The sequence below is a fragment of the Lactuca sativa genome, chromosome 5 (assembly GCF_002870075.4).
Source record: "Lactuca sativa cultivar Salinas chromosome 5, Lsat_Salinas_v11, whole genome shotgun sequence".
Lineage (NCBI taxonomy): Eukaryota > Viridiplantae > Streptophyta > Magnoliopsida > Asterales > Asteraceae > Lactuca > Lactuca sativa.
Window position 1 is genome coordinate 40,660,837 of NC_056627.2, and position 20,762 is coordinate 40,681,598.

The 20,762-nt window shown below is 39.0% G+C and overlaps 1 protein-coding gene across 1 annotated transcript; it reads left to right on the forward strand.

Annotated features, from left to right (window-relative positions):
• The first annotated feature begins 4,036 nt into the window (after positions 1 to 4,036).
• On the forward strand, positions 4,037 to 8,329 carry LOC111881482 (protein EDS1). Its single transcript, XM_042902406.1, has 5 exons — positions 4,037 to 4,433; positions 4,515 to 5,369; positions 5,471 to 6,243; positions 6,980 to 7,072; positions 8,144 to 8,329. The coding sequence occupies exons 1-3, from the start codon at positions 4,104 to 4,106 to the stop codon at positions 6,200 to 6,202; spliced, it is 1,917 nt and encodes a 638-aa protein (XP_042758340.1). The 5' UTR covers positions 4,037 to 4,103; the 3' UTR covers positions 6,203 to 6,243; positions 6,980 to 7,072; positions 8,144 to 8,329.
• Positions 8,330 to 20,762: the final 12,433 nt, after the last annotated feature.

Genomic DNA, 20,762 nt, shown 5'->3' on the forward strand with positions numbered 1-20,762 from the left:
TGCTAGCAAAGTCGAGAATTCACAAATGCGAGTCGGGCCAAGGGCCTTTCGCATTCACGATAGCCTTTAACGACTCTTGGAATTAACGGGGGCTTCGCACCCTCTTTTCTTCTTAGGTTGTGGGGCTATGGGAAGTCAGGGTGGTTGGATTAGGTGAGTAGTACAGACGACGCCTAAGGGTTCGTTTGTATAGTCGTAAGCTAGCCATTTTCATTAATGCGTGATTACAACAACTCACCACCCTTAATTAATCCAATGTCACCTGGAATTATCAAATACACACGTCACAACGGTATAACCAAATATAAAACGCGTATTTTAAAGTATTAGGAAAACATCGGGTTTTCCTAGGGGTTTCAACACTTACACCTACGTGATGCATACCAAGTATAACAATTTTTCACACTTATAGAAATAAACAAGCATACTTACGGATCTTCACACTTTTTCTTACTTACAATAATCTTTTCAGAAAATATCGGATTTTCTGGTGGTTTTCAAAATAATACAAAACACTGTGTTTCAAACATTACTTATGAACTCACCAACATTTCATATGTTGACGTTTTTCAAAATACTTGTATTCTCAGGTAACAGGTAAATCGCAGGAAAAATGTACCCAGTGATGTCTTGTTGTTAGTTTAACTAGTATCGAACAATCTACTTTTTGGGAATGTAATGTTATGAAACAATGTACTAAATGTAAACGCTACCAGTTGTATTAATTCAATGTTGGGTGATGAATGATGTTATGTTTCATGTATCTTCATTGTGATGGTATTCAATTGAGTCACAACAGCCCTCAGACGTTTTCGCCGTCTGGTTCGGGGGTGTGACAGTGTTTGTCAAGTTGGAAGGTGAACTTGATTTCTGTGGGTGGTAGGCTTACATTAATTAAGTTTATCCTTAATAGCATTGGGATTTATTACATGTCTATATTTAAAATGTCGGATATTATGAATTCTTATCTTAAGTCTTTATGTTCTTGATTTTTTTTGGGGTGGTAGTAGTATGGAGAGAAAGATCTATTGGGTTAAATGGAACCAAATATTAAATTCTAAGGATAAAGGTGGTCTGGATATCGGCAGTTTAAAAGCTTTTAATTTGGCTTTGCTTTTAAAGTGGAGATGGCGTTTCTACAATGAAAACCACACACTTTGGGTTAAGGTGATCCATAAAATTCATGGAATGAATGGTGGGTTGGGTGAGTCTTCTTCAAAACCAAGAGGAGGGGGTTTGGTCTAATCTCATGAAGTTTTATGATAAGCTCGATTCTCTTAATATTATTCCACACTCTTTTTTTATTAGAAAAGTTGGTAATGGAAGAAATACTCATTTTTGGAAGGACATTTGGATTGATAATGTGAGGCTTTCTTCTCATTTTCCTAGACTTTTTGCATTGGAAGAGGAGAAAGAGTGTTCGGTGGCAGATAGATGGAATGCAAGTGGTTGGCTTTGGAGATGGAGTCGTCAATTACGTGATAGTGGAAGCACGACCTCTTAGTTCTTGGCCTTGACCAGAGTTCTTTCTCATGTTACGTGCGTCGATCAGGCAAATAGTTGGGAGTGGGGTGTTGATCCAGATGAAGGATTTACTGTTAATAACACTAGAAAATATATTGATTCGATTTTGTTACAGGAAGGCATGATTCAGACGAGATAGTGTATGCTAGTGCCTATCAAAGTTAATATTCATCTTTGGAGAAGTATTTTTGATAGACTTCCCACTCGTTATAATTTGGCTTGCAGGGGTGTTGACATGATCTCGATGCTTTGTCCTTTATACTCTACTCAGATAGAAGTCTGTAGTCATGTGTTTGTCAATTGTGACGTGGCAAAGGAAATTTGGAATAAAGTGTTTAAGTGGTTTGATCTCCCTTTTCCTTTGTTTGCAAATGTTGTTGAGATATTGGATTTGATGTATGTCATTCCTTCAAGTCTGTCAAAAAAAAACGAAAGCTTGAAGTTATTATCAATACCAGGATCATGGTTATTTGAGCTTACAGGAATAGTGAGGTGTTCAAGATGTACAACATGCGGAAAAATCATATTTTTGAAAGCATTGTCATTCATTCTTTTAATTGGTTCTCTAGTAGAAATAACAAAAGTAATATATGTTGGACCCAGTGGTTGCGAAATCCCCTTTTATATGACTCTTTGTAATTGGTTTTTGTTCACTAGCTTTTGCTAGTTTTCTTTTTATAATATGTGGCTTATCGTAAGTGAGTATTTGGAGTTGGAAATAACAATGCCACATTGATTGAATCTAGTAAATAATTTATGTTGTTGTTGACTTTGCATATATTCTAAATTGCCGTGTTTCGGTTGTGCTAATTTCCTTAAATAGTAATGACGGAACAAAACCACACCTTAACCAACATAGAAACTACTTCCTTTGGATCCTGATATATTTCGAATCTTTGGAATTATAAGATTGAAGATTTGAAAGTTTGATGAAATTCTAAAATGACTTGAAGAGAGAAGTAATGAGTGGAGTGAGAGAAATCGTGAGGGTGGTCCGAGACCAGTTCAATCCCCGCTCTATTTTCAGAACTAAATTATTTGTTCGGGTCTAATTATCTAATTATGCAGTTACTCTAAATTGTTGGCTTACAAAGTCATCCATCTCCAATGGTGGTTGGTTTTTACACTAAAACTGCACCCATTATTTGGTTTCATTTTCAAAAGAGAAGACACAATTTTTTTTAAATGGTATCTACGATTAATCGATCTGGAAAACAAATGCCAAATACGATGCTTCAAAAAGTCCAAGAAAACCATTACATTAGACGAGGGACTTCCGATACCCATAAGGATTTTCTGCTAATATAATTTTCTTTATTAATTGCAAGGTAATGTTGGCCAATTTATTTAAAAATTGGTTTGGATTATTTGTTATGACTAACATATTAAAAGTGTAAAGAATAAATAAACGAAAAATATATCAAATGGGCTGAAAGTCGTCCAGAGCATGTTTCGAATACATATATTTCAAAAATTAGATTATATTTGTAATAATATAATTTTAAATCATATTTAGTTAAGTAATTGTTTATAAAACATTGGTCAAAAATATTTTGGGTTACCCAATTTGATCATACATATAGCAACATATTATTCATTTTAACATGTTACATAACCGTTTATTCATAAACTAAATAACAGACCCTAATATCTTTAATAACTTAACTCATGAAGAGACACCTGATACATGAAGACAGATTTGAAACTTCTTATATGCCAAAACCCTATGGTAATTTTGATCCATTTATTCAATCAAATGGGGTGAAAGTTATCTAAAACGTCTTTTCGATGAATATAACACTTTAAGTTGTTTTATTCAAGAAATGAATTATTCATGTGTCATGACATACTTTTTTAACATCGTATTAACACACTAACTCGACCCGACATGTACAAAAAAGTTGCCCATTTTAACACGTTAGCCGTATATATTTTGCCAATGATATAAAATGAAAGTTCTTGATCTTTCAAGAGCGACTAGTTAAAACTAAGATCCCATTTTACAATTCACAAAAAGATACTCAAATTTAAAGATAGATTTGAAACTTGTTCATAAGCTAAAGCTCGAACAAGTAGGTCAAAAAAGGAAAATCATAAAAGGTCAAATATCAAAAGAAATTAGCACCAAAGTATACATACCTTCTGGAAGAGTGGGATCATCTTACAGCTCACTAGTTTTATAGTTTACATGTAGCACATACTAATATTCTTATTACCTTATAGTACATTTTTTATAACCAATAAGTAGTATATCAACCAAAACAAATAAAACACATTTGCCACACGCGGTGGTTCCCAAAAATTTGAATCAGAATTTCCCAAACCAAGACAAAAGTGCAAGTCGTCTCTTAAAAGTCGTCATTGAATGACAATGGAAACTTCAAGGCAATCTACATCCTAGCCTCGACAAGCAAAGAGGGCAAAATCCGTACGATCCTCATGTTCCAAGTAATTTCTTACTCATATTTTATAATATTTCATCTCCTACTCCTATTATATATATTAATCATTCTACAACTGGACAACACAACACAACCAAAATCAACTTACAAACTGTGTGCTTTTACAAAAGAGAGATAATGGAGGTAGAGAGAGACTCAGTGAAACTGAGCCTGAGCAATGAGCTAACAAAAACAGCTCAATCACTATCCATGGAATCCCACAAACAAAACAAACCTTTCATCACAAACCTCAACAAGAAACCATCAATGGAGGTTGCTATCTTCGCATTTCCAGGATCGTGGGAAGTCAGCGACTGGTACCATGATGATCGTTTTGGAGAAACCGAGGTTGATCGTAAACTCTTCAAGTCCATGTGCCGGATCGGAGAGAATCGACCCGCCAAAGTCAACGCAGCGTTTCTTAAAAGATTCCAAGATCTTTTAAACGATTCCACCTTCAAATCGGAGGTATAAATCTAATAACTTTACTTTCAAGTTATAATTTTAGATTTGAAAACGAAGAACTGATCAAAACTGTAAAATTTTCAGGTAGAGAAAGCTGTGAACACAAATAAGAAGATTTTGTTCACAGGGCATTCGTATGGTGGTGCAATAGCAAGTTTTGCCACACTTTGGATACTTGATGAGTACGTAAAAAATCGCGGTAAAAAATTCCCGATCGGATGCGTAACTTTCGGGTCACCTCTGATTGGTGATCGGACCCTCTCCCACGCGGTCCGGCGTGAGAAATGGGCGGGTCATTTTACCCATTTTGTGATGGAACACGACATTGTTCCTCGGATGATGCTATCTCCTAAGATATCAATTCAACAACATCTACCTAGTATTCTCAAATTCTTCCACAAACAAGTCAACGCCATTGATGATAAGCCCCACAAAAGTCGAAAGTTGATCTTCAGCAAATCGGGTCCGGGAAAACGGACGGCGGAAGATCGGTCGATAGGAGACGATGAAGGTGTTGAGTTCTTTGAGAATGTAATAATAAATGCATCAACAGTTTCTAGTCATGTTGCATTTGAGCTCATGGAACCTACAAATTCTCTAATGGAGAAGCTATCGGTTGACTTTGTAAAAGTCTCTCCGTATAGACCATCGGGTTTTTACGTTTTCTGCACTAGCCATTCTCAACAGTTTCGGGTGGAAAACCCGAACGCTGTTCTACAGTTACTGTTTTATTTCTTACAGTTAACCGACGAAAGTCAAAATCTGGTTGATTTTTCGTCGAAAAGTTTCAATGAAAGTTTTAGTTATGAAGAACAAGTGAAGAACGTGTTACAGCTGGAAAACTTGATCGACCTGAAAGACCTCAACGACCACTTGTTGACTCCTAATGGTACTGCAGATGATGCGGTTCGTACAAGTAACGAAGCTCTATTTCAACTGGTGAGTGCCTACGATTACATCAACATCGTCTTCATTCTTTTATAATAGACTTGATGATAAATTAAAATTGTTTTTTTTTGTGTGTGTGTGTGTTGTTACAGAGTGCACGTGCAAGATGCTGTTTAATAGCTGCTGAAGAGGCGGAGAATAGGAAGAAAGAAAACGAGAAGATGATCGATAAGTCGATGAAAAAATACGCAACACCGGAAGAGAAGAATAAGAAAAGAAATCGAACTGAGCTTAAGTTCATCGAGGATATTCTGGATGAACTCCGTGAGTACAAAAAAAATCACACTGATTACTACGAAGCCTTCAAGCTTCAAAAGGAGCACGACGTGGACTTCTTGGTTAACGTAGACAGGCTGAAGCTGGCTAAAATATTTGACGAAATTGTGGAGATGGTGATGCGCGATGATCTTCCTGATGAATTTGAAGGTCGGGAGGAGTGGGTGAAGGTAGGGACGGAGTTCAGGCGACTGTTTGAGCCTTTAGATATTGGGAATTATTATCGCCACTCAAAAGGAGATGATAACAATAAAGTTTATTTGGATGTTAGACCAAAAAGGTACAAGTTTACACAGCGCTGGTATGAACATGCAAATGGGATGGGGTTTGAGTTGGTTTCAGAGACTAATTTTGTTGCGCTACTTGAAGAAATTAAGAAGGAGGTGGAGGAGACTAAGAAGAAGCCGATTGATATGGTTAAAGAGGAATTCCAGAATCTGGAGAAACAAGTTCAAAACTGGATTTCTGACCACAAAATACGAAAAGATGATGATGATGTATTTTGGGGAGAATCTTTTTTCTCTGTGTTGCGGGGAAAACTCGGATAAACACCACACTTACACCCACACCCATGAAAAAGGAAGAAAATGTACATAATCTTAACCTTTCCATATGATTACTTAATAAGGGTAACTGGGTGAGTGCAATATGTGAGTGAGTATCAATGTCTTTGATATTTTATGAATAGTATCCTTACTATAATTGATTTACGCTTTTTAAGTTATACTTTTACATGAGTTTGAGCTTTTTTTTAAAGATTTTTTTTATGATAATAATATTTGATACCTTTTGTGATGGAATCTTTAAAAGGATGTAGCATTTCTTTGGAACTGATATTTAAATACCATTACGATATTTTTGGTAGATAACTACATTATTGTTTTATATTTATTAATTGTTTACAAGTTTGATTTACCTCTTTGTTTATTAAAATACTAGGTAGGTGGGACTTGCTTTATTTTGACTTCTTTATTTCATAAGACTAGCCAACCAGCATACCTAGGAGTTGAGGATAAAGGGTTTTTGATCTCACAGGATATATATACAAAAAATATATTTAATACTATAACTACAAACAAAAAATTCTACATAATATTTGATGCAACTATGGACCGGAAATATTAATGGTTTTAAAATTTTCATAAATTTTGGTTTGAATATTAGCCTTTTTATAATGTAATCCGGTACTATTTTTATTTAAAGGGAGTATTAATGGTTTTAAGATTTTAAAAATATTATAAAGACATTGTAGATTATGCTTGTATATTTGCAAAATAATCAATATGTGTTTGACATTTTGACTATTGGAACCTTGGGCATTTTAGTGCACTTTTTGAAGAGAAGAGTGGAGTATCAAAGCAAGGATCGAGAAGACACTGTTGGATCTGGTGTTATTTCATCTAGAGCTTCTGTTGAAGGTACAAAGTCTCTACCTTGCTCATTAGTTTGATTAGATCTCATTTTATGGAGTTTTAGGGCTTATTCTATCTTTCCTTGAGGCTTTGAGTGTGTTGAACTTATCAAGTGTTTGAGACTTTAGATCTGGACCTTGTGAGGTCCCTAGAGTCCAAAGGTCCCAGCTTTATCCAGCTAATAGATGAGCTTTCATGATTAAGACCCTAAATGGAAGTTGTTTTGGCATTTCAAGCCCTAAGTGTCATGCATGGATGTAAAGCTTGCAGCTTTACATGGTATATCAGCCTTGGGAGGCTAGATCTAGAGTTTAGGGTTATGAATCTGCCTTAAAACGTATGAATGAGAAAAGAGACTTAAGGGACTCACCAAGTTGATGAGCCAACTCGACGAGTCGGCTAGGGTTTTCCTCGATTAGTCTGGACATGAGTAACTCGGCAAGTTGATGAGACAACTCAACAAGTTAAGTTGGGTTTTCGCGACTTTTCTGAAGGAACGAGGGGACTCGACGAGTCGGGTCAACATGGACTGTTGACTCGAGTGTTGACTTCAATTGAATTTAGGGTTTGGTCAAGACAGGGAGTATGGAGACCATGGAGCGGTAAAATGGTCTTTTACCCATTCCAAGAGTTAGAGAGAGAGAGAGAGAGAGAGAGAGAGAGAGAGAGAGAATAGCCTTTGGTTTATTTAGAGTTGTGAATGGAGTGTTAATTAGAAATAGTTATCACATGTGTTAGGCGGAGGCTAGATCGGTGATTCGTGTATGAGGTTTATTTGCTTGATTACGAGGTCAGTCTTCTCAATATAGTTACCTAGAGTGGTAACCTTTGTGTGACCGGAGGGTCTTATGTGCTTATATTGAGCATTGTGATATATTGCATTATGTCTTTGCTATTTATATTGTGTATTATTCTGAGATTACTAAGTTAGGACCGGAGGGTCCACCCTAGTTGTGGGACCGGAGGGTTCCATTGAAACACATTGACCGGAGGGTCTTATTTGAGTATATCCATGAGATGTGTGTGGTATTTTGGGGAACTCACTAAGCTTCGTGCTTACCGTGTTATGTGTTTCAGGTACTTCTCAGGATCACGGGAAGGCGTCGACTTGATTGTACACACGAGGCGGAGTCGTGTTTTAAGGATCCTAGATAGTGTTTAAACAATTATTGAACATGTGTTTTGATACATTGTTATTTTGGGGTTTGTGAACTATGTTTATGAGAATTATATGATTTTTAAAATGTAAAATTTGTTTGAAAATTTATGGTGTTACAAGTAGGTATCAGAGCCTTGGTTTGAGGGATTCGGATATACCTTTGGGTGTGTCTGGACTCAAACTAAGGATTTGAGAAAAATTTTCAAAAGAAATGATTTATCTAAAAACGAGTAAGATCTTTAAGAGAAAAACGAGTTGGAGCAGTGTGTACAATTAGCCAGAGCCCGAATGGTGATTTCCTAAAATACCCTTACTTATTTGTGTTATGAGATATTTATAAGATGTTAGGGATGAATGCTAGAGGATAGGCTAGGTATTTCATATTTGGGCTAGAGTTGCCTGATTTGTGATGCCTTAGCCTAGAAGTTGTTGCTATCTGTTGTTTACCTTGAGTATGTGCTGAGTAGGAGTATCTAGCAAGAATCACTTAGAAAGAGTTCTGAGTCGAGGGATAATCTAGGAGAGGTACATATATGAGCATATGAGGGGTCTACTGAGAGAGTAGTCTGTTATTCGTGAAAGATAGAGTACGTGTGAATTGGGATCCTAGGAGGAGGACTTGGGGTGATTACAGGTTGGTGTGGAAGGTAGTATTGGGCCTGTACTACTGAAAACACCGAATCTATAAGTAACCCAAGTAAGAATCCTTTGGGTACTAAGGCGCATGTAGGAGCGGGAAATCGAGTGTGAGTATGCTCGAGCGAGTCTCTGATGATTTTTGTGTTGTGTTTCAGAGACATCGTGGTAGGTATACACCACAACCCCGGGGGCGGTAGTGCCAGTGACGAGGAGATCTGTCGGATCATTCATGAGGAGGTGGACGCAGCTATTCGAGAGGCGATACCGGAGATGTTTGGGTCTATTAGGACCACACTGATTGAGACATTTGATGAGCATTATGCTGTTGTTACTGAGGTTGTTGCTGCTGCAGCCACCGTAGTTGTAGCCGCTGCTAGGTCACAGGGAGGTGACTCGTTGTTGTTCCGGGAGTTCAGCAACACGAAGCCCCCAGAGTTTGATGGGACACAGGATCCGATTACTGCTATGAGATAGATCTCCGACATGGAGGGGTGTTTTTACGCGTGTTCATTCCCCCGAGCACTTGAGAGTTCAGTTTGCACTGAACCAGCTTCGCTTGGGAGTGAAGGACTGGTGGAAGTTTGTGACAGCCAGTTTTACTCCTACAGATCATGTTGCAGTGACATGGGAGATTTACACAGTTGTTCTGAGATGAGTATGTTCCCCAGGTGGAGAAGGAACTGTTGGCCCTTGAGTTTCTGTCTCTTAAGCAGAAGACAGAAACTATGACTGAGATTTCGAGTATGTTCCATGAGGGGGCGCTGTTTTGCCTTGAGCACGTGTTTACTAAGCATGCACATGTGAGTCGTTATCTGAGTATACTAAGGAGGGATATACGGGAGTTCGTGGTGAACTCGTCTTACCGGACATTGGCCGAGTCGCAGACCAATCCCCGACAGAGGGAGATTGATCTAGAGTTACAGGCCAGGGGGAGGGGGAGTCCCATGGGAGGGACCTGAGACCGATACAATCGCAATCGATGACAAAGCGGGCAAAGCCCGCTGATACGAGATTTGGGGGCCAGAAGGGACACACTTGTGGCAAGTGCGACAAGAGTCACGAGGGATCTTGCCGGGCAGGGATTTGCTACAAATATGGCAAAGAGGGGCACATGGCGAAGGATTTCCCCAAGGGGTTTGACGTTTACTTTCACTACAACCAGACCGGTCATCAGAAGTCCGAGTGCCCTCAGCTCATCCAGGGATTAGCCTAAGGTTCCACTCCTGCTGCTTTACATGCTATTGATAGTCGACCGGTGAAGGCCGAGGCTTTGAGGGCTCGTGGGAGAGCTTTTCAGCTGACAACAGAGGAGGTCCGCGTAGCACCTGATGTCGTGGCTAGTACTTTTCTTTTGAGTTCTGTACCTGCCTTGGTGTTATTTGACTCGGGTGCGAGTTGATCCTTCGTGTCTTTAGCTTTTATTCATCACATCAAAGTCCGACGTGAGGCGTTGAGTCGACCTCTGAGGGTTTCTATAGCTGAAGAGCATGCTTTCGCTACTGATGTGTATTCCGAGGATGTGTGTTAGAGATTTTGGTGCTGAGTTCCCAATAGACCTGGTACCGATCGCGTTGGGTGATGTATGTGTCATAGTGGGCATGGATTGATTAAGTCGGTTTGGAGCTATGATCGACTGTGAGCGTCAGATGGTGACCATACAAGAACCTAGTGGGGGAGTGCTCAAGGTGTATGACGAGGGTACCAGATCTGGATCAGCCTTCTGCTCTGCTGCTAGGGCGAGACAGAGTCTACAGCAGGGTTGTATGGGCCTTTTGGTGTACATGATGTGACAGCCGTCAATTTTTGGTCAATCTAAAGTCAAATAAAGTCAACAAGTCAACCCGATCAACTCATCTAACCCTTGTGTATTAGGGTTTACTTTATGTTTTCTACTATACAACTCGCTATTTTAATAAGAAGTTATCACTTGGAAAGTTCGTATGTTCAGAATTCCTAAACCCTAATCAAGGTATGTAATGAAACTACTTGGTAAAACATTATTTCGTACCCCTCGAGGGCGTATAACATTCATAAGGAGGCTTAACGGGGTTTACAAAACTTGCATTTTGAAGTTAAGCACTCGCAAAGGTCACAAACAAAGTCTCTCTCAATCTCTCTCGCCCTATCTCTCTTTATCTCAAATCTCTCCCAAATCTCTCTCATAACCTCCCTCAACTTTTTATAATCATTTGGGGCATCCCGACCCTTAGCGGAGCCAAAAACCGCGCAAAACAGGAAGTTTATTGGTAAAACAGCTCTATAGAAGCGAAACCTCTTAGAGGCGAAACCCTAAGAAGCCTCCTGGACCGAAACCCCGCTAAGACCGAAGCTCCTAGTAAGAACCGAACCTACTTGGACTGAACTGCTGAAGAACCGAAACCCTGGTGAGCCGCAACAGATCCAAGACCGAACCCGAAACCTCCGCCTTCGCCTTCGCTTCCCTTCCCATCTCGCATGCGAAATTTCTTGATCAGCCACTTTCGGTTCTCACCAATAAACCGAACTAACCTTCGGTTCTGAGCTGTTTGGACCGAACCCTCGGTCCTAAACTCGGATTTTCGCATCTTTTCTCGGTTTTCGATCCTTTTAACGTTTTAAGCTTGTTTTTCATGATTTTAACGTTGGATTTTCACCCAAACTCATATTTTGGCATATAAGACCCTAAATATTCATAATTTAATCACATTTTGGGGGAAATCTTTGTCCAAGAATAAAATCTAATGGGTGATATATTGAGGTGGAGTGTTGACTTTTCCATAAAGCAAAGACACAAGCTACCTCCCATACCCACTCCATGACATCCTTATGTCACTATTCACACCAGCCTTATCTACTCATTGTACCCTTATTCTTTTTCAACAAGCTACCTTCACTCTCACCCACTCAAGGAGTCAATACATCTCACATCTCCTAATTCTCTTTCACTTACACATTAAGCTAAACACTTTTCTCTCTCCACCTCTCTCCAAGATTTCGAGATTCTCCGGGAGTTTTGAGCTTTTCACCCTCTTTTGGTAAGTAAATTTCATCCTTCACCTTATTATCCCACACTTCTTCACTCTAGTCATGGATTTCTCACACAAATATAGTCATATTAATTTGCTATTAGATCTTCAAATCTACAAGCATCTCCCAAGTGTTATTGACATGGAAACCTCTTTTCTTCCACATTCATCTTAGGGAATCACTCAAGGTGAGTTCTACCCCTACATTTTCATGTTTTCTTCAAGTTTTAGGGGAGGAATACAAGTTAAATCACCACAATATAACTTAAACCCAATCATCAGCTTTCAACAGGAAAGTCGAGTCTCATTCACAGACGGTTTTTACCTTCTTAAATTTTTTATCTTTCAAAACTGTTTAATCTGCAAGTAGTTCGGGTTAATACCTTTAAAATGACTACTTGGACATCTCCATACGATTTGTCTACAATTTATGGCGATTTTTACAAAACAACCTATCATTTCATAAACCACTTCAGACCAGTTTGTGAAGTTGGACATTTTTACACAAGTTAAAGGTCACCAAAAATCATGATAAAATTATGAATAAAATAGACACATTTTCTAAACCCTCAGAGTTTACGGATCTAAATTTCGACCTCTGATGATTTTTCTATAAATTTTCCAATAGCAGGAACAGGAAAGTTAAAAACTATAAAATAGTTAACAACCCTATTTACACCTTGTAACTTGCTGAGCAAGGTGTGTAGTATTATTTGAATACATGTTGCTGATAGTACATATTATTTACCATAGTTTAAATGTATGAATGCAAAGGATTACTACCACTACAAATAATTATAATAAATTATAATAAGTATAGTTAAGTCTATTATACACCACAAACAAATATGCTAAACTATAATAGGTATAGTTAGGTTGCATATACAATACAAACATTATGATAAACTATAGTAGGTATAGTTTATGTTTCATTTACATTTCAAACTCATTACAAAAAGGTTTTCATATAAACGGGGTATGAATACAAAGTACCGAGTTTTCATACAAAAGTGGTACAATACAAAGTACCGGGTTTCATACAAAAGGGGTACATTACAAAGTACCAGGTTTATACAAAAGGGGTACATTACAAAGTATCGGGTTTCATAAAAAAGGGGTACATTACAAATTACCGGGTTTTCGTATAAACGGGGTATGAATACAAAGTATTGGGTTTATACAAAAGGGGTACATTACAAAGTAGCGGGTTTTCATATAAAAGGTGTACGAATACAAAGTACCGGGTTTATACAAAAGGGGTACATTACAAAGTACCAGGTTTTCATACAAAAGGGGTACATTACAAAGTACCGGGTTTTCATATAAACAGGGTACGAATACAAAGTATTGGGTTTATACAAAAGGGGTACATTACAAAGTACCTGGTTTTCATACAAAAGGGGTACATTACAAAGTACCGGGTTTTCATATAAATGGGGTATGAATACAAAGTATCGGGTTTATACAAAACGGGTACATTACAAAGTACCGGGTTTTCATATAAACGGGGTACGAATACAAAGTACCGGGTTTACACAAAATGGCTTTTATGATATTAAAACTACGTTTCATTTAGAATTGTTAGTTTTCAGCTATAATTGCTAAGTGTACATGTTAGAGTTATATATGGATTTAGTCACAATCGACTTAGAATTAGTGGGCCCGCCTTACTTCCTGTTCCTTGTTTGGTTGTGGACCTAGGGTAGACCCATTATATTCAATGGTTTATCTAACTTAAATTTTATATAACTTATATACACTGGGTGGTTATAGAAGGAATCTACGAGTCTTTCTAGGGTACATTATTGCATAACATAGGAGCTTTCATTTCACATTTTATAAAGAAAATATTGGATTTTCTTGAACCATACTCTATCAATTTTACAAGGAAAACGACTTCTTTCTCAAATAAAACTCTTATGAAATCACCAACTTAATTGTTGACACTTTTCAAAACTACTTGTGTTCTCAGGGAATCAATGAAACGGGAAATCACAAGCTTTTGAGGATGGAACATTAAATCGTCAAACATTACACTTTATCATCATAGTGTAATTGATATTGAAACATGTAAACTCATACTACGGTGTAACTTTTTCAATTATATTTATGATGGTTTATTTACTTTGAGCACTATTATACTCGTTGTGATACTATACATGAAGTCCTCCACCCCCGGGCATTTCCGCCATCCTTGGTTTGGGGGTGTGACAGATTGGTATCAGAGCATTGTTTGTAGTGAACTAAGTATATCGAACCACATAAGATATACAAATATAAATACAATGGGACAAAAACGCTCTGACCAAGAGTTATACTTTTTGAAATATACTAGAACAGAACAGAAGTGGTGATTGTTGAACGACACAAGTAGGCTTGAGGATGTATAGTCAGGTTTGGAAATGACATAGCCTGATCAACTATGTCTATCCTAGAAGTGATTAGTATATGCTCGAGAATGGTTGTGGTGTTGCAACAAGTCTAAAAACTTACCAACTCTATCTACAAAGAAACATTGAGAACATAAGACAAACATTAACATATTATACGAGTATTTTGTGATACTATAACCAACTTATGTGAAAAATAAAGACCCCTATTAGTAGCTATATAATGACCGAGTGCATACTCTAAGGTTATATATAATTGAAGATATTATAGACTCATACTCTATGAATATTTCTCTACTTTCTGTTCCTTGTTTGGTTGTGGACTTAGAGTAGAGTCATTTATTCGAAGGTCTATTCTATCTCAAATTAAGTCTAACTGGTATGCACTATGTGATTATAGAAGTGACTAATGAGGTTCACCCCTATAAGTAATTATAGGATTAGACGTCTATTAATTATCTCTTCTACCCTTATTCTCGCACAAACAACATGGCAGGAGCTCAACTACTAGGAGACCCTATTCTTCCTAACCAGGAAAATGGTGGTTGGATCAGAGAGAATTTAGAGGATCCTGAAGAAATAATAGAGGAAGACCCCGACGAGACTTCTATGGTCCGACACCTCGATAAGCTGTAGATTTACAGAGATGGAGTTATGAACAAGGTCAACACCCTCCTTATGGCATGGATGAGGCTTCTACAACCTCAACATAGGAGGATTAGTAGACAGGGCTCTCCTTGTCATGGTACACTGCATCACTCACTAGAGGGTACAAACACGAGTATCGGTCAGCTGAATCATGGAGGTTGGCGCTACCACCAAGATCACCGCAATTCACCTTCGTCACCTAGATAGAGGCCATGAACAGATCAAAAACCACAATCAAAGCCTTCAGAGGTAAGTGACTATAACTCGAGCCGATATTAGAGAGTATCGGGAATGTCAAACAGCGTTAGAGAAAATGCATGATAAAAGCAGAACATCAAATGACAAAAGCCAAGGCAGAGGTTAGGGCAATGCAAACATTCATGTCTTCATTCTATGGCCCACAAAACATCACCTGTCGCGAGTAGTGTGTACACTACTAACATACCGATACCGACTCAAACTATTGGTGTGCATTTAAACACTGCCCCGTCATATACATAAACTCGACCCTTCAAATTTAGGGACTACACTATTCAAAGGGGTCGTTTCGCTTCTAAATTTTTTCCTTACATTAACAAAATATAGACCTAATATAAGGTCAGACTGTCCTGAACTCTATGTACTAGATTATATTAGTGAAATTGGCATGTATTTGATTTCTTTGAGAGTTTACCACATATTTCATAACCTGGTATTACAAACAATTTGCTTATAGTAACTCTAAGATTACTTAATATATACCTCAAGGTTATGTGAAATTAAGAGACGATCGACTTAGAAATGGTGAGTCTGCCTTGGGTCCTGTTCCTTATTTGGTTGTGGACTTAGGGCAGACTCGTTAAGTTCTAAAACCTATTAAACCTTAATTACACACAAATGGTATACATCGGGTGATCTTAGGAGTGGATCAGGCATGAAACAAATCACAAGATTACATTCGAGTCACTACTACTAAATTCATAAGTTTATCTATATGGACTTTCATTATGGATTGCTTACAAAATACATTTAAGTTGAGACTGCTATTGGAGACTGACCGTCTATTCGTCTTTACAAACTTATGACAGAACTATACCACCGAGGAAAAATTTCAGACCTTCCGGCAGCACAGCACCACCACCTTCGCCACCACCTCCGCAGTTTGATCCCACAATGTTCCAAGCTGCTGTAACAGCAGTCGTGGCTTCCGCAATGTCACAAATTGGTACGAATGGTACTGGTGGTGCTGGATCTGGTGCCACAAACTCCAACCTTGAGGACAGTACGAGGTGTACGAAGGAATGTTCATACAAGGATTTTACTGGTGGCAAACCCGATTCTTTCAATGGAAGCGGGGGCGTCATCACACTTATGCAATGGTTCGAAAAGATTGAATAGGTCTTCGAAATTTGTGCATGCCCCAAAGCAAGCAAGGTTAAATTTGCAGCTTGCACTTTCTCTGGTCGGGCCCTTACTTGGTGGAATGGCCATGTTAAGTCACTAACGCTTACAATGGCTAACTCGATAAGTTGGGAGGACTTAAAGGCGTTGATGCTGAAAGAGTATTGCCCAAGGGGCGAAATGCAAAATCTATATCAAGAACTATGGAATCTCAAGATGGCAGGCTCTGACCTTTGCAACCTATACCACTCGATTCTATGATATAGCACTCCTTTGTCCCCCTATGGTCACCCCGGAAGACAAAAAGGTGGAATGATACATCTGAGGATTGTCTCACCAAATTCAAGATAGCGTGTTGGCATCAAGACCAACTACCTTTGATAGTGCCAAGGCGTTGGCACAACAACTCATAGATCATAGTGTCAGTCATGACACGATGACAATCACCCCTGAACAAACAAGGAGGGTGGGGACAAGAAAAGGAAGTTCTGGAACAATAAGAAGAACCAACCGACCTAGGACTCCACTAAGAAGCAACATATCGTTGATGTTCATGCTACCACAACCCATGCCACTCCAGCAACCATAAATCGATATGCTGGAACCCTTCCGAAATGCAACAAGTGTAACTTCCATCATACTAGGGTTTGCTGGGAGATGCATTGCAAAAATTGCAACAGGAAAGGGCACACTGTCCATTTCTGTAGGGCACCAGCACAACCCATCACCCAGGTCCCTGGTACTAGAGTAAGCCCAACCTGTTACGATTGCGGCGAAACGGGGCACTTTAAAAGAGACTACCCAAGAGAAAGGGATGCTAGTGATGGTGGAAGGGTGCTTATGATCACTGCAGGAGAGACTTCCCCGGAACCGCCCGTAAATATCGGTACGTGTTTCTAACAACAACGTTTAGATTTTAAATTTTTACTAAAACTAGCATCGATTAAAGTATATCAACCATAAATCTTGAGAACACGACAAGCCCTAGTCGTAAACTGCCCCTCTCCCCCGAGAAGTCATATCGTTTATATAAAAACTCAGGATTCTTACTGGTGAATCTATGATGGCTAGTGTAAACATCGTAGTCATATATCACTAAGATTCTATAGACTTAGGATGTGTAATTCCACCTTATTTCTTGTTCCTTGTTTGTTTTTGGGCTTAAGGCAGAGTCACTCATTCGACTGCCCTTGCAATCTTAATGATATACGAAAATAGTTTACACCCAACAATTATAAAAGAACTGGTGGGAGTCTTACTACGAAATTTCATCACTTTTTGTCAAAGTGCTCGTACTGCTAGTACTCACTAATTACATTATAAAATATTCGTAGTAGTAATACCAAGGATAAAGCGGAGAGCATAACAATATATACATAGAATACACCATCATTCCAAAACAATCACTCGTGGTTTTAAATTGAATTAACACCGGTTACAATAAGATGTCCAAATGCCGTCAATTATCATAAGATGGCTTGGTCTATCATATCAATGTCATGTATTACGGAAAATACCCCCATCTTTTCCCCAAATTCTTGAAGTCCCAGTTGAAACACTAATTTTGGGACGAAACTCCTTCTAACGGGGGATGATGTGACAACCGTCAATTTTTGGTCAATCCAAAGTGAAATAAAGTCAACAAGTCAAACCGGTCAACTCATCTAACCCTTGTGTATTGGGGTTTACTTTATGTCTTCTACTGTACAACTCACTATTTTAATAAGAAGTTATCACTTGGAAAGTTCGTATGCTTACAATTCCTAAACCCTAATCAGGGTAAGTGATGAAACTACTTGGTAAAACATTATTCTGTACCCCTCGGGGCCGTATAACATTCATAACGAGGCTTAACGGGTTTTACAAAACTTGCATTTCAAAGCTAAGCACTCGTAAAGGTCATAAACAAAGTATCTCTCAATCTCTCTCGGTCAATCTCTCTTTATCTCAAATCTCTCTCATAACCTACCTCAACTTTTTATAATCATTTGGGGCATCCCAACCCTTAGCGGTGTAACATCCTAAATTTCGGGTATGTTAGTTTGTATTTCAAATTTTGAGGATTTAGGAGGGACTCGACGAGTCGAGAGTCTGACTCGCCGAGTCACGTTGAGTTGATTACGGGTATTTAATGAGAGGACTCGACGAGTCCAAGTATGGACTCGCCGAGTAGGTGCTAGGCAGAGAAAACCCTAAGTTTCGGGGTTGGAGCCTATTTAAAGGAACTTATGACCTTGGATGCGCCTCATATCTCCTGTGAGAAACCCTAAACCTCCATTGGATCCCAGGGAGAGTTCTTATGATGAAATCATGTATTTTGGTGTGATTTTGCAAAGGAAGAGAAGGGATTCAGCTAAAAGTACCAAAGGAGGACGTCATTCTGAGACGTTCAAGTAAGGATCTCCATTATGAGTTAGTAATTCGACCCTTTCTTCTGTTTTGTGAAGAATCCTTGAATCTAGGGTTTTCTTTACCCTTTCTTGGATAGTATATGATGCACATGAGGTCCCAATGTGGAATAAGTATTAGATCTGGACCCTAAGAGGTCCAGAGAGTCCCAATCTTCTAGCTTTATGCAGTTCCATTGGAGTTATGAATCTAGGATACCGTCTTTAGAGCTATTTCACCATATAGAGCTATATGTGTGTTGCATGTGTATAAAGTCTTGAGTTTACGTGACTATTGAGTGTTAGAAGGTCAAATCTATATGTTGGGGAAACAAATCTAACCTTGGAAGGTCATTTGAGTGTGGCCATGGAGGAAACTCGCCGAGTCCATAAGAGGACTCAACGAGTCGAGTCGGTTTGCCCCACGATTCGTGACCAGTGGTGACCCGTCGAGTGAAAGGTTAACTCGATGAGTTGGGTGATAACTTAGGAGGATTCAGAGGACAAGCATGGACTTGCCGAGTCACCTGAGTGCACTCGACGAGTCTGGTCAAAGTTTGACCGTTGACTTCAGTTGACCTTAGGGTTTTGGTCATACTGATTCAAGAGAGGTCAGGGAGGGGTAGAATGGTCTTCTACCTATTCTATAGATATGAGGTCAAGAGAAAGTATTAATTAGAGATGTTTTCCTTATGTGTTAGGCGGAGGCTCGATCGAGGTTATCAAGCCAGAAGGTTTACTAGACATCATGAGAGGTGAGTCTTCTCACTATACTTTACCTAGAGTGGTAACTATGTGTGACCGAAAGGTCTTATATGTTATGCGGAGTATGTGATAGGTATTGCTATGTGATATGTATGTGTTATGCTATGTTATGAGTACCATGATATGGACTGGAAGGTCAACAGAGTATGGACCGGAAGGTCAAGATGATGAGGATCGGAAGGTCATACGGGTAGGGCCGGAAGGTCTACCAGAGTTGGGACGGAAGTCCCCTAAGACACATGGATCGGAAGATCCCATAGAGTTATGGCCTTGAGTTGTGTATGTGTTGTATGTGGTATTTTGGGGAACTCACTAAGCATTTATGCTTATAGTGTTATGTGTTATGTGTTTCACATACTAGCGATGATCACGGGAAGGCGCCGACATGATCTGTACACACTGGAAAAAGAGTTATTTTATGATATTGGGATATGTTTTATCATGATGGCATTTGTTAAATTTGAGATTTTATAATATTGAATAAGATTTATGTTATTTGAAAAATGAAAAATTGTTTTGAAAATTCACGTTGTTACAAGTTGGTATCAAAGCCTTGGTTTGAGGGATTCGGATGCACCTTTGGGCGTATCTGAACTCAAACTGAGGATTTGATAAAGTTTTCATACAAGAAATAATTTTTCTAAAAAGTAAAAGAATTTGAGAAAGCAGAAAGAAGTAGTGTGTACGATTAGTCAGCGCCCGAACAGTGATTTCCCAAAATATCCTTACGTTATGTGTTATGAGATACGAAAAGATATGCTATGTAGGCAGGGGACAGAGTTCGTGACTGTGATTACACAGATGTTTCACGAGAATGTGCAGTTTTACCCTGAGAATGTGTCTTCTGAACAGGCACGCATGAGTCGATATCTGAGCATTCTGAGGAGAGATATTCGGGAGTTCGTGGCGAACTCGATGTACCGGACATTTGTCGAGCTCCAGGAAAATGCTCGGAAGAAGGGAGATTGAGCTGGGGACTCAGGCCATGGAGGAGGCTGAACCTCAGGAGAGGTGATGTCATGGTTCGATTACCATGATTGGTAGCAGACCGAGAGGTAATGTCATGGTTCGATTACCATGATTGGTAGCAGACCGAGAGGTGATGTCATGGTTCGAGTACCATGATTGGTAGCAGACCGAGTGGTGATGTCATGGTTTGAGTACCATGATTGGTAGCAGACCAAGAGGTGATGTCATGGTTCGAGTACCATGGTGGGTGGCAGATCGAGAGGTGGTTTCATGGTTCGGGTATCATGATTCGTAGCAGATAATGCTTGTACCTTTTTCCGGATTATTCCGTCATGATGGATTAGGTGGAGATCA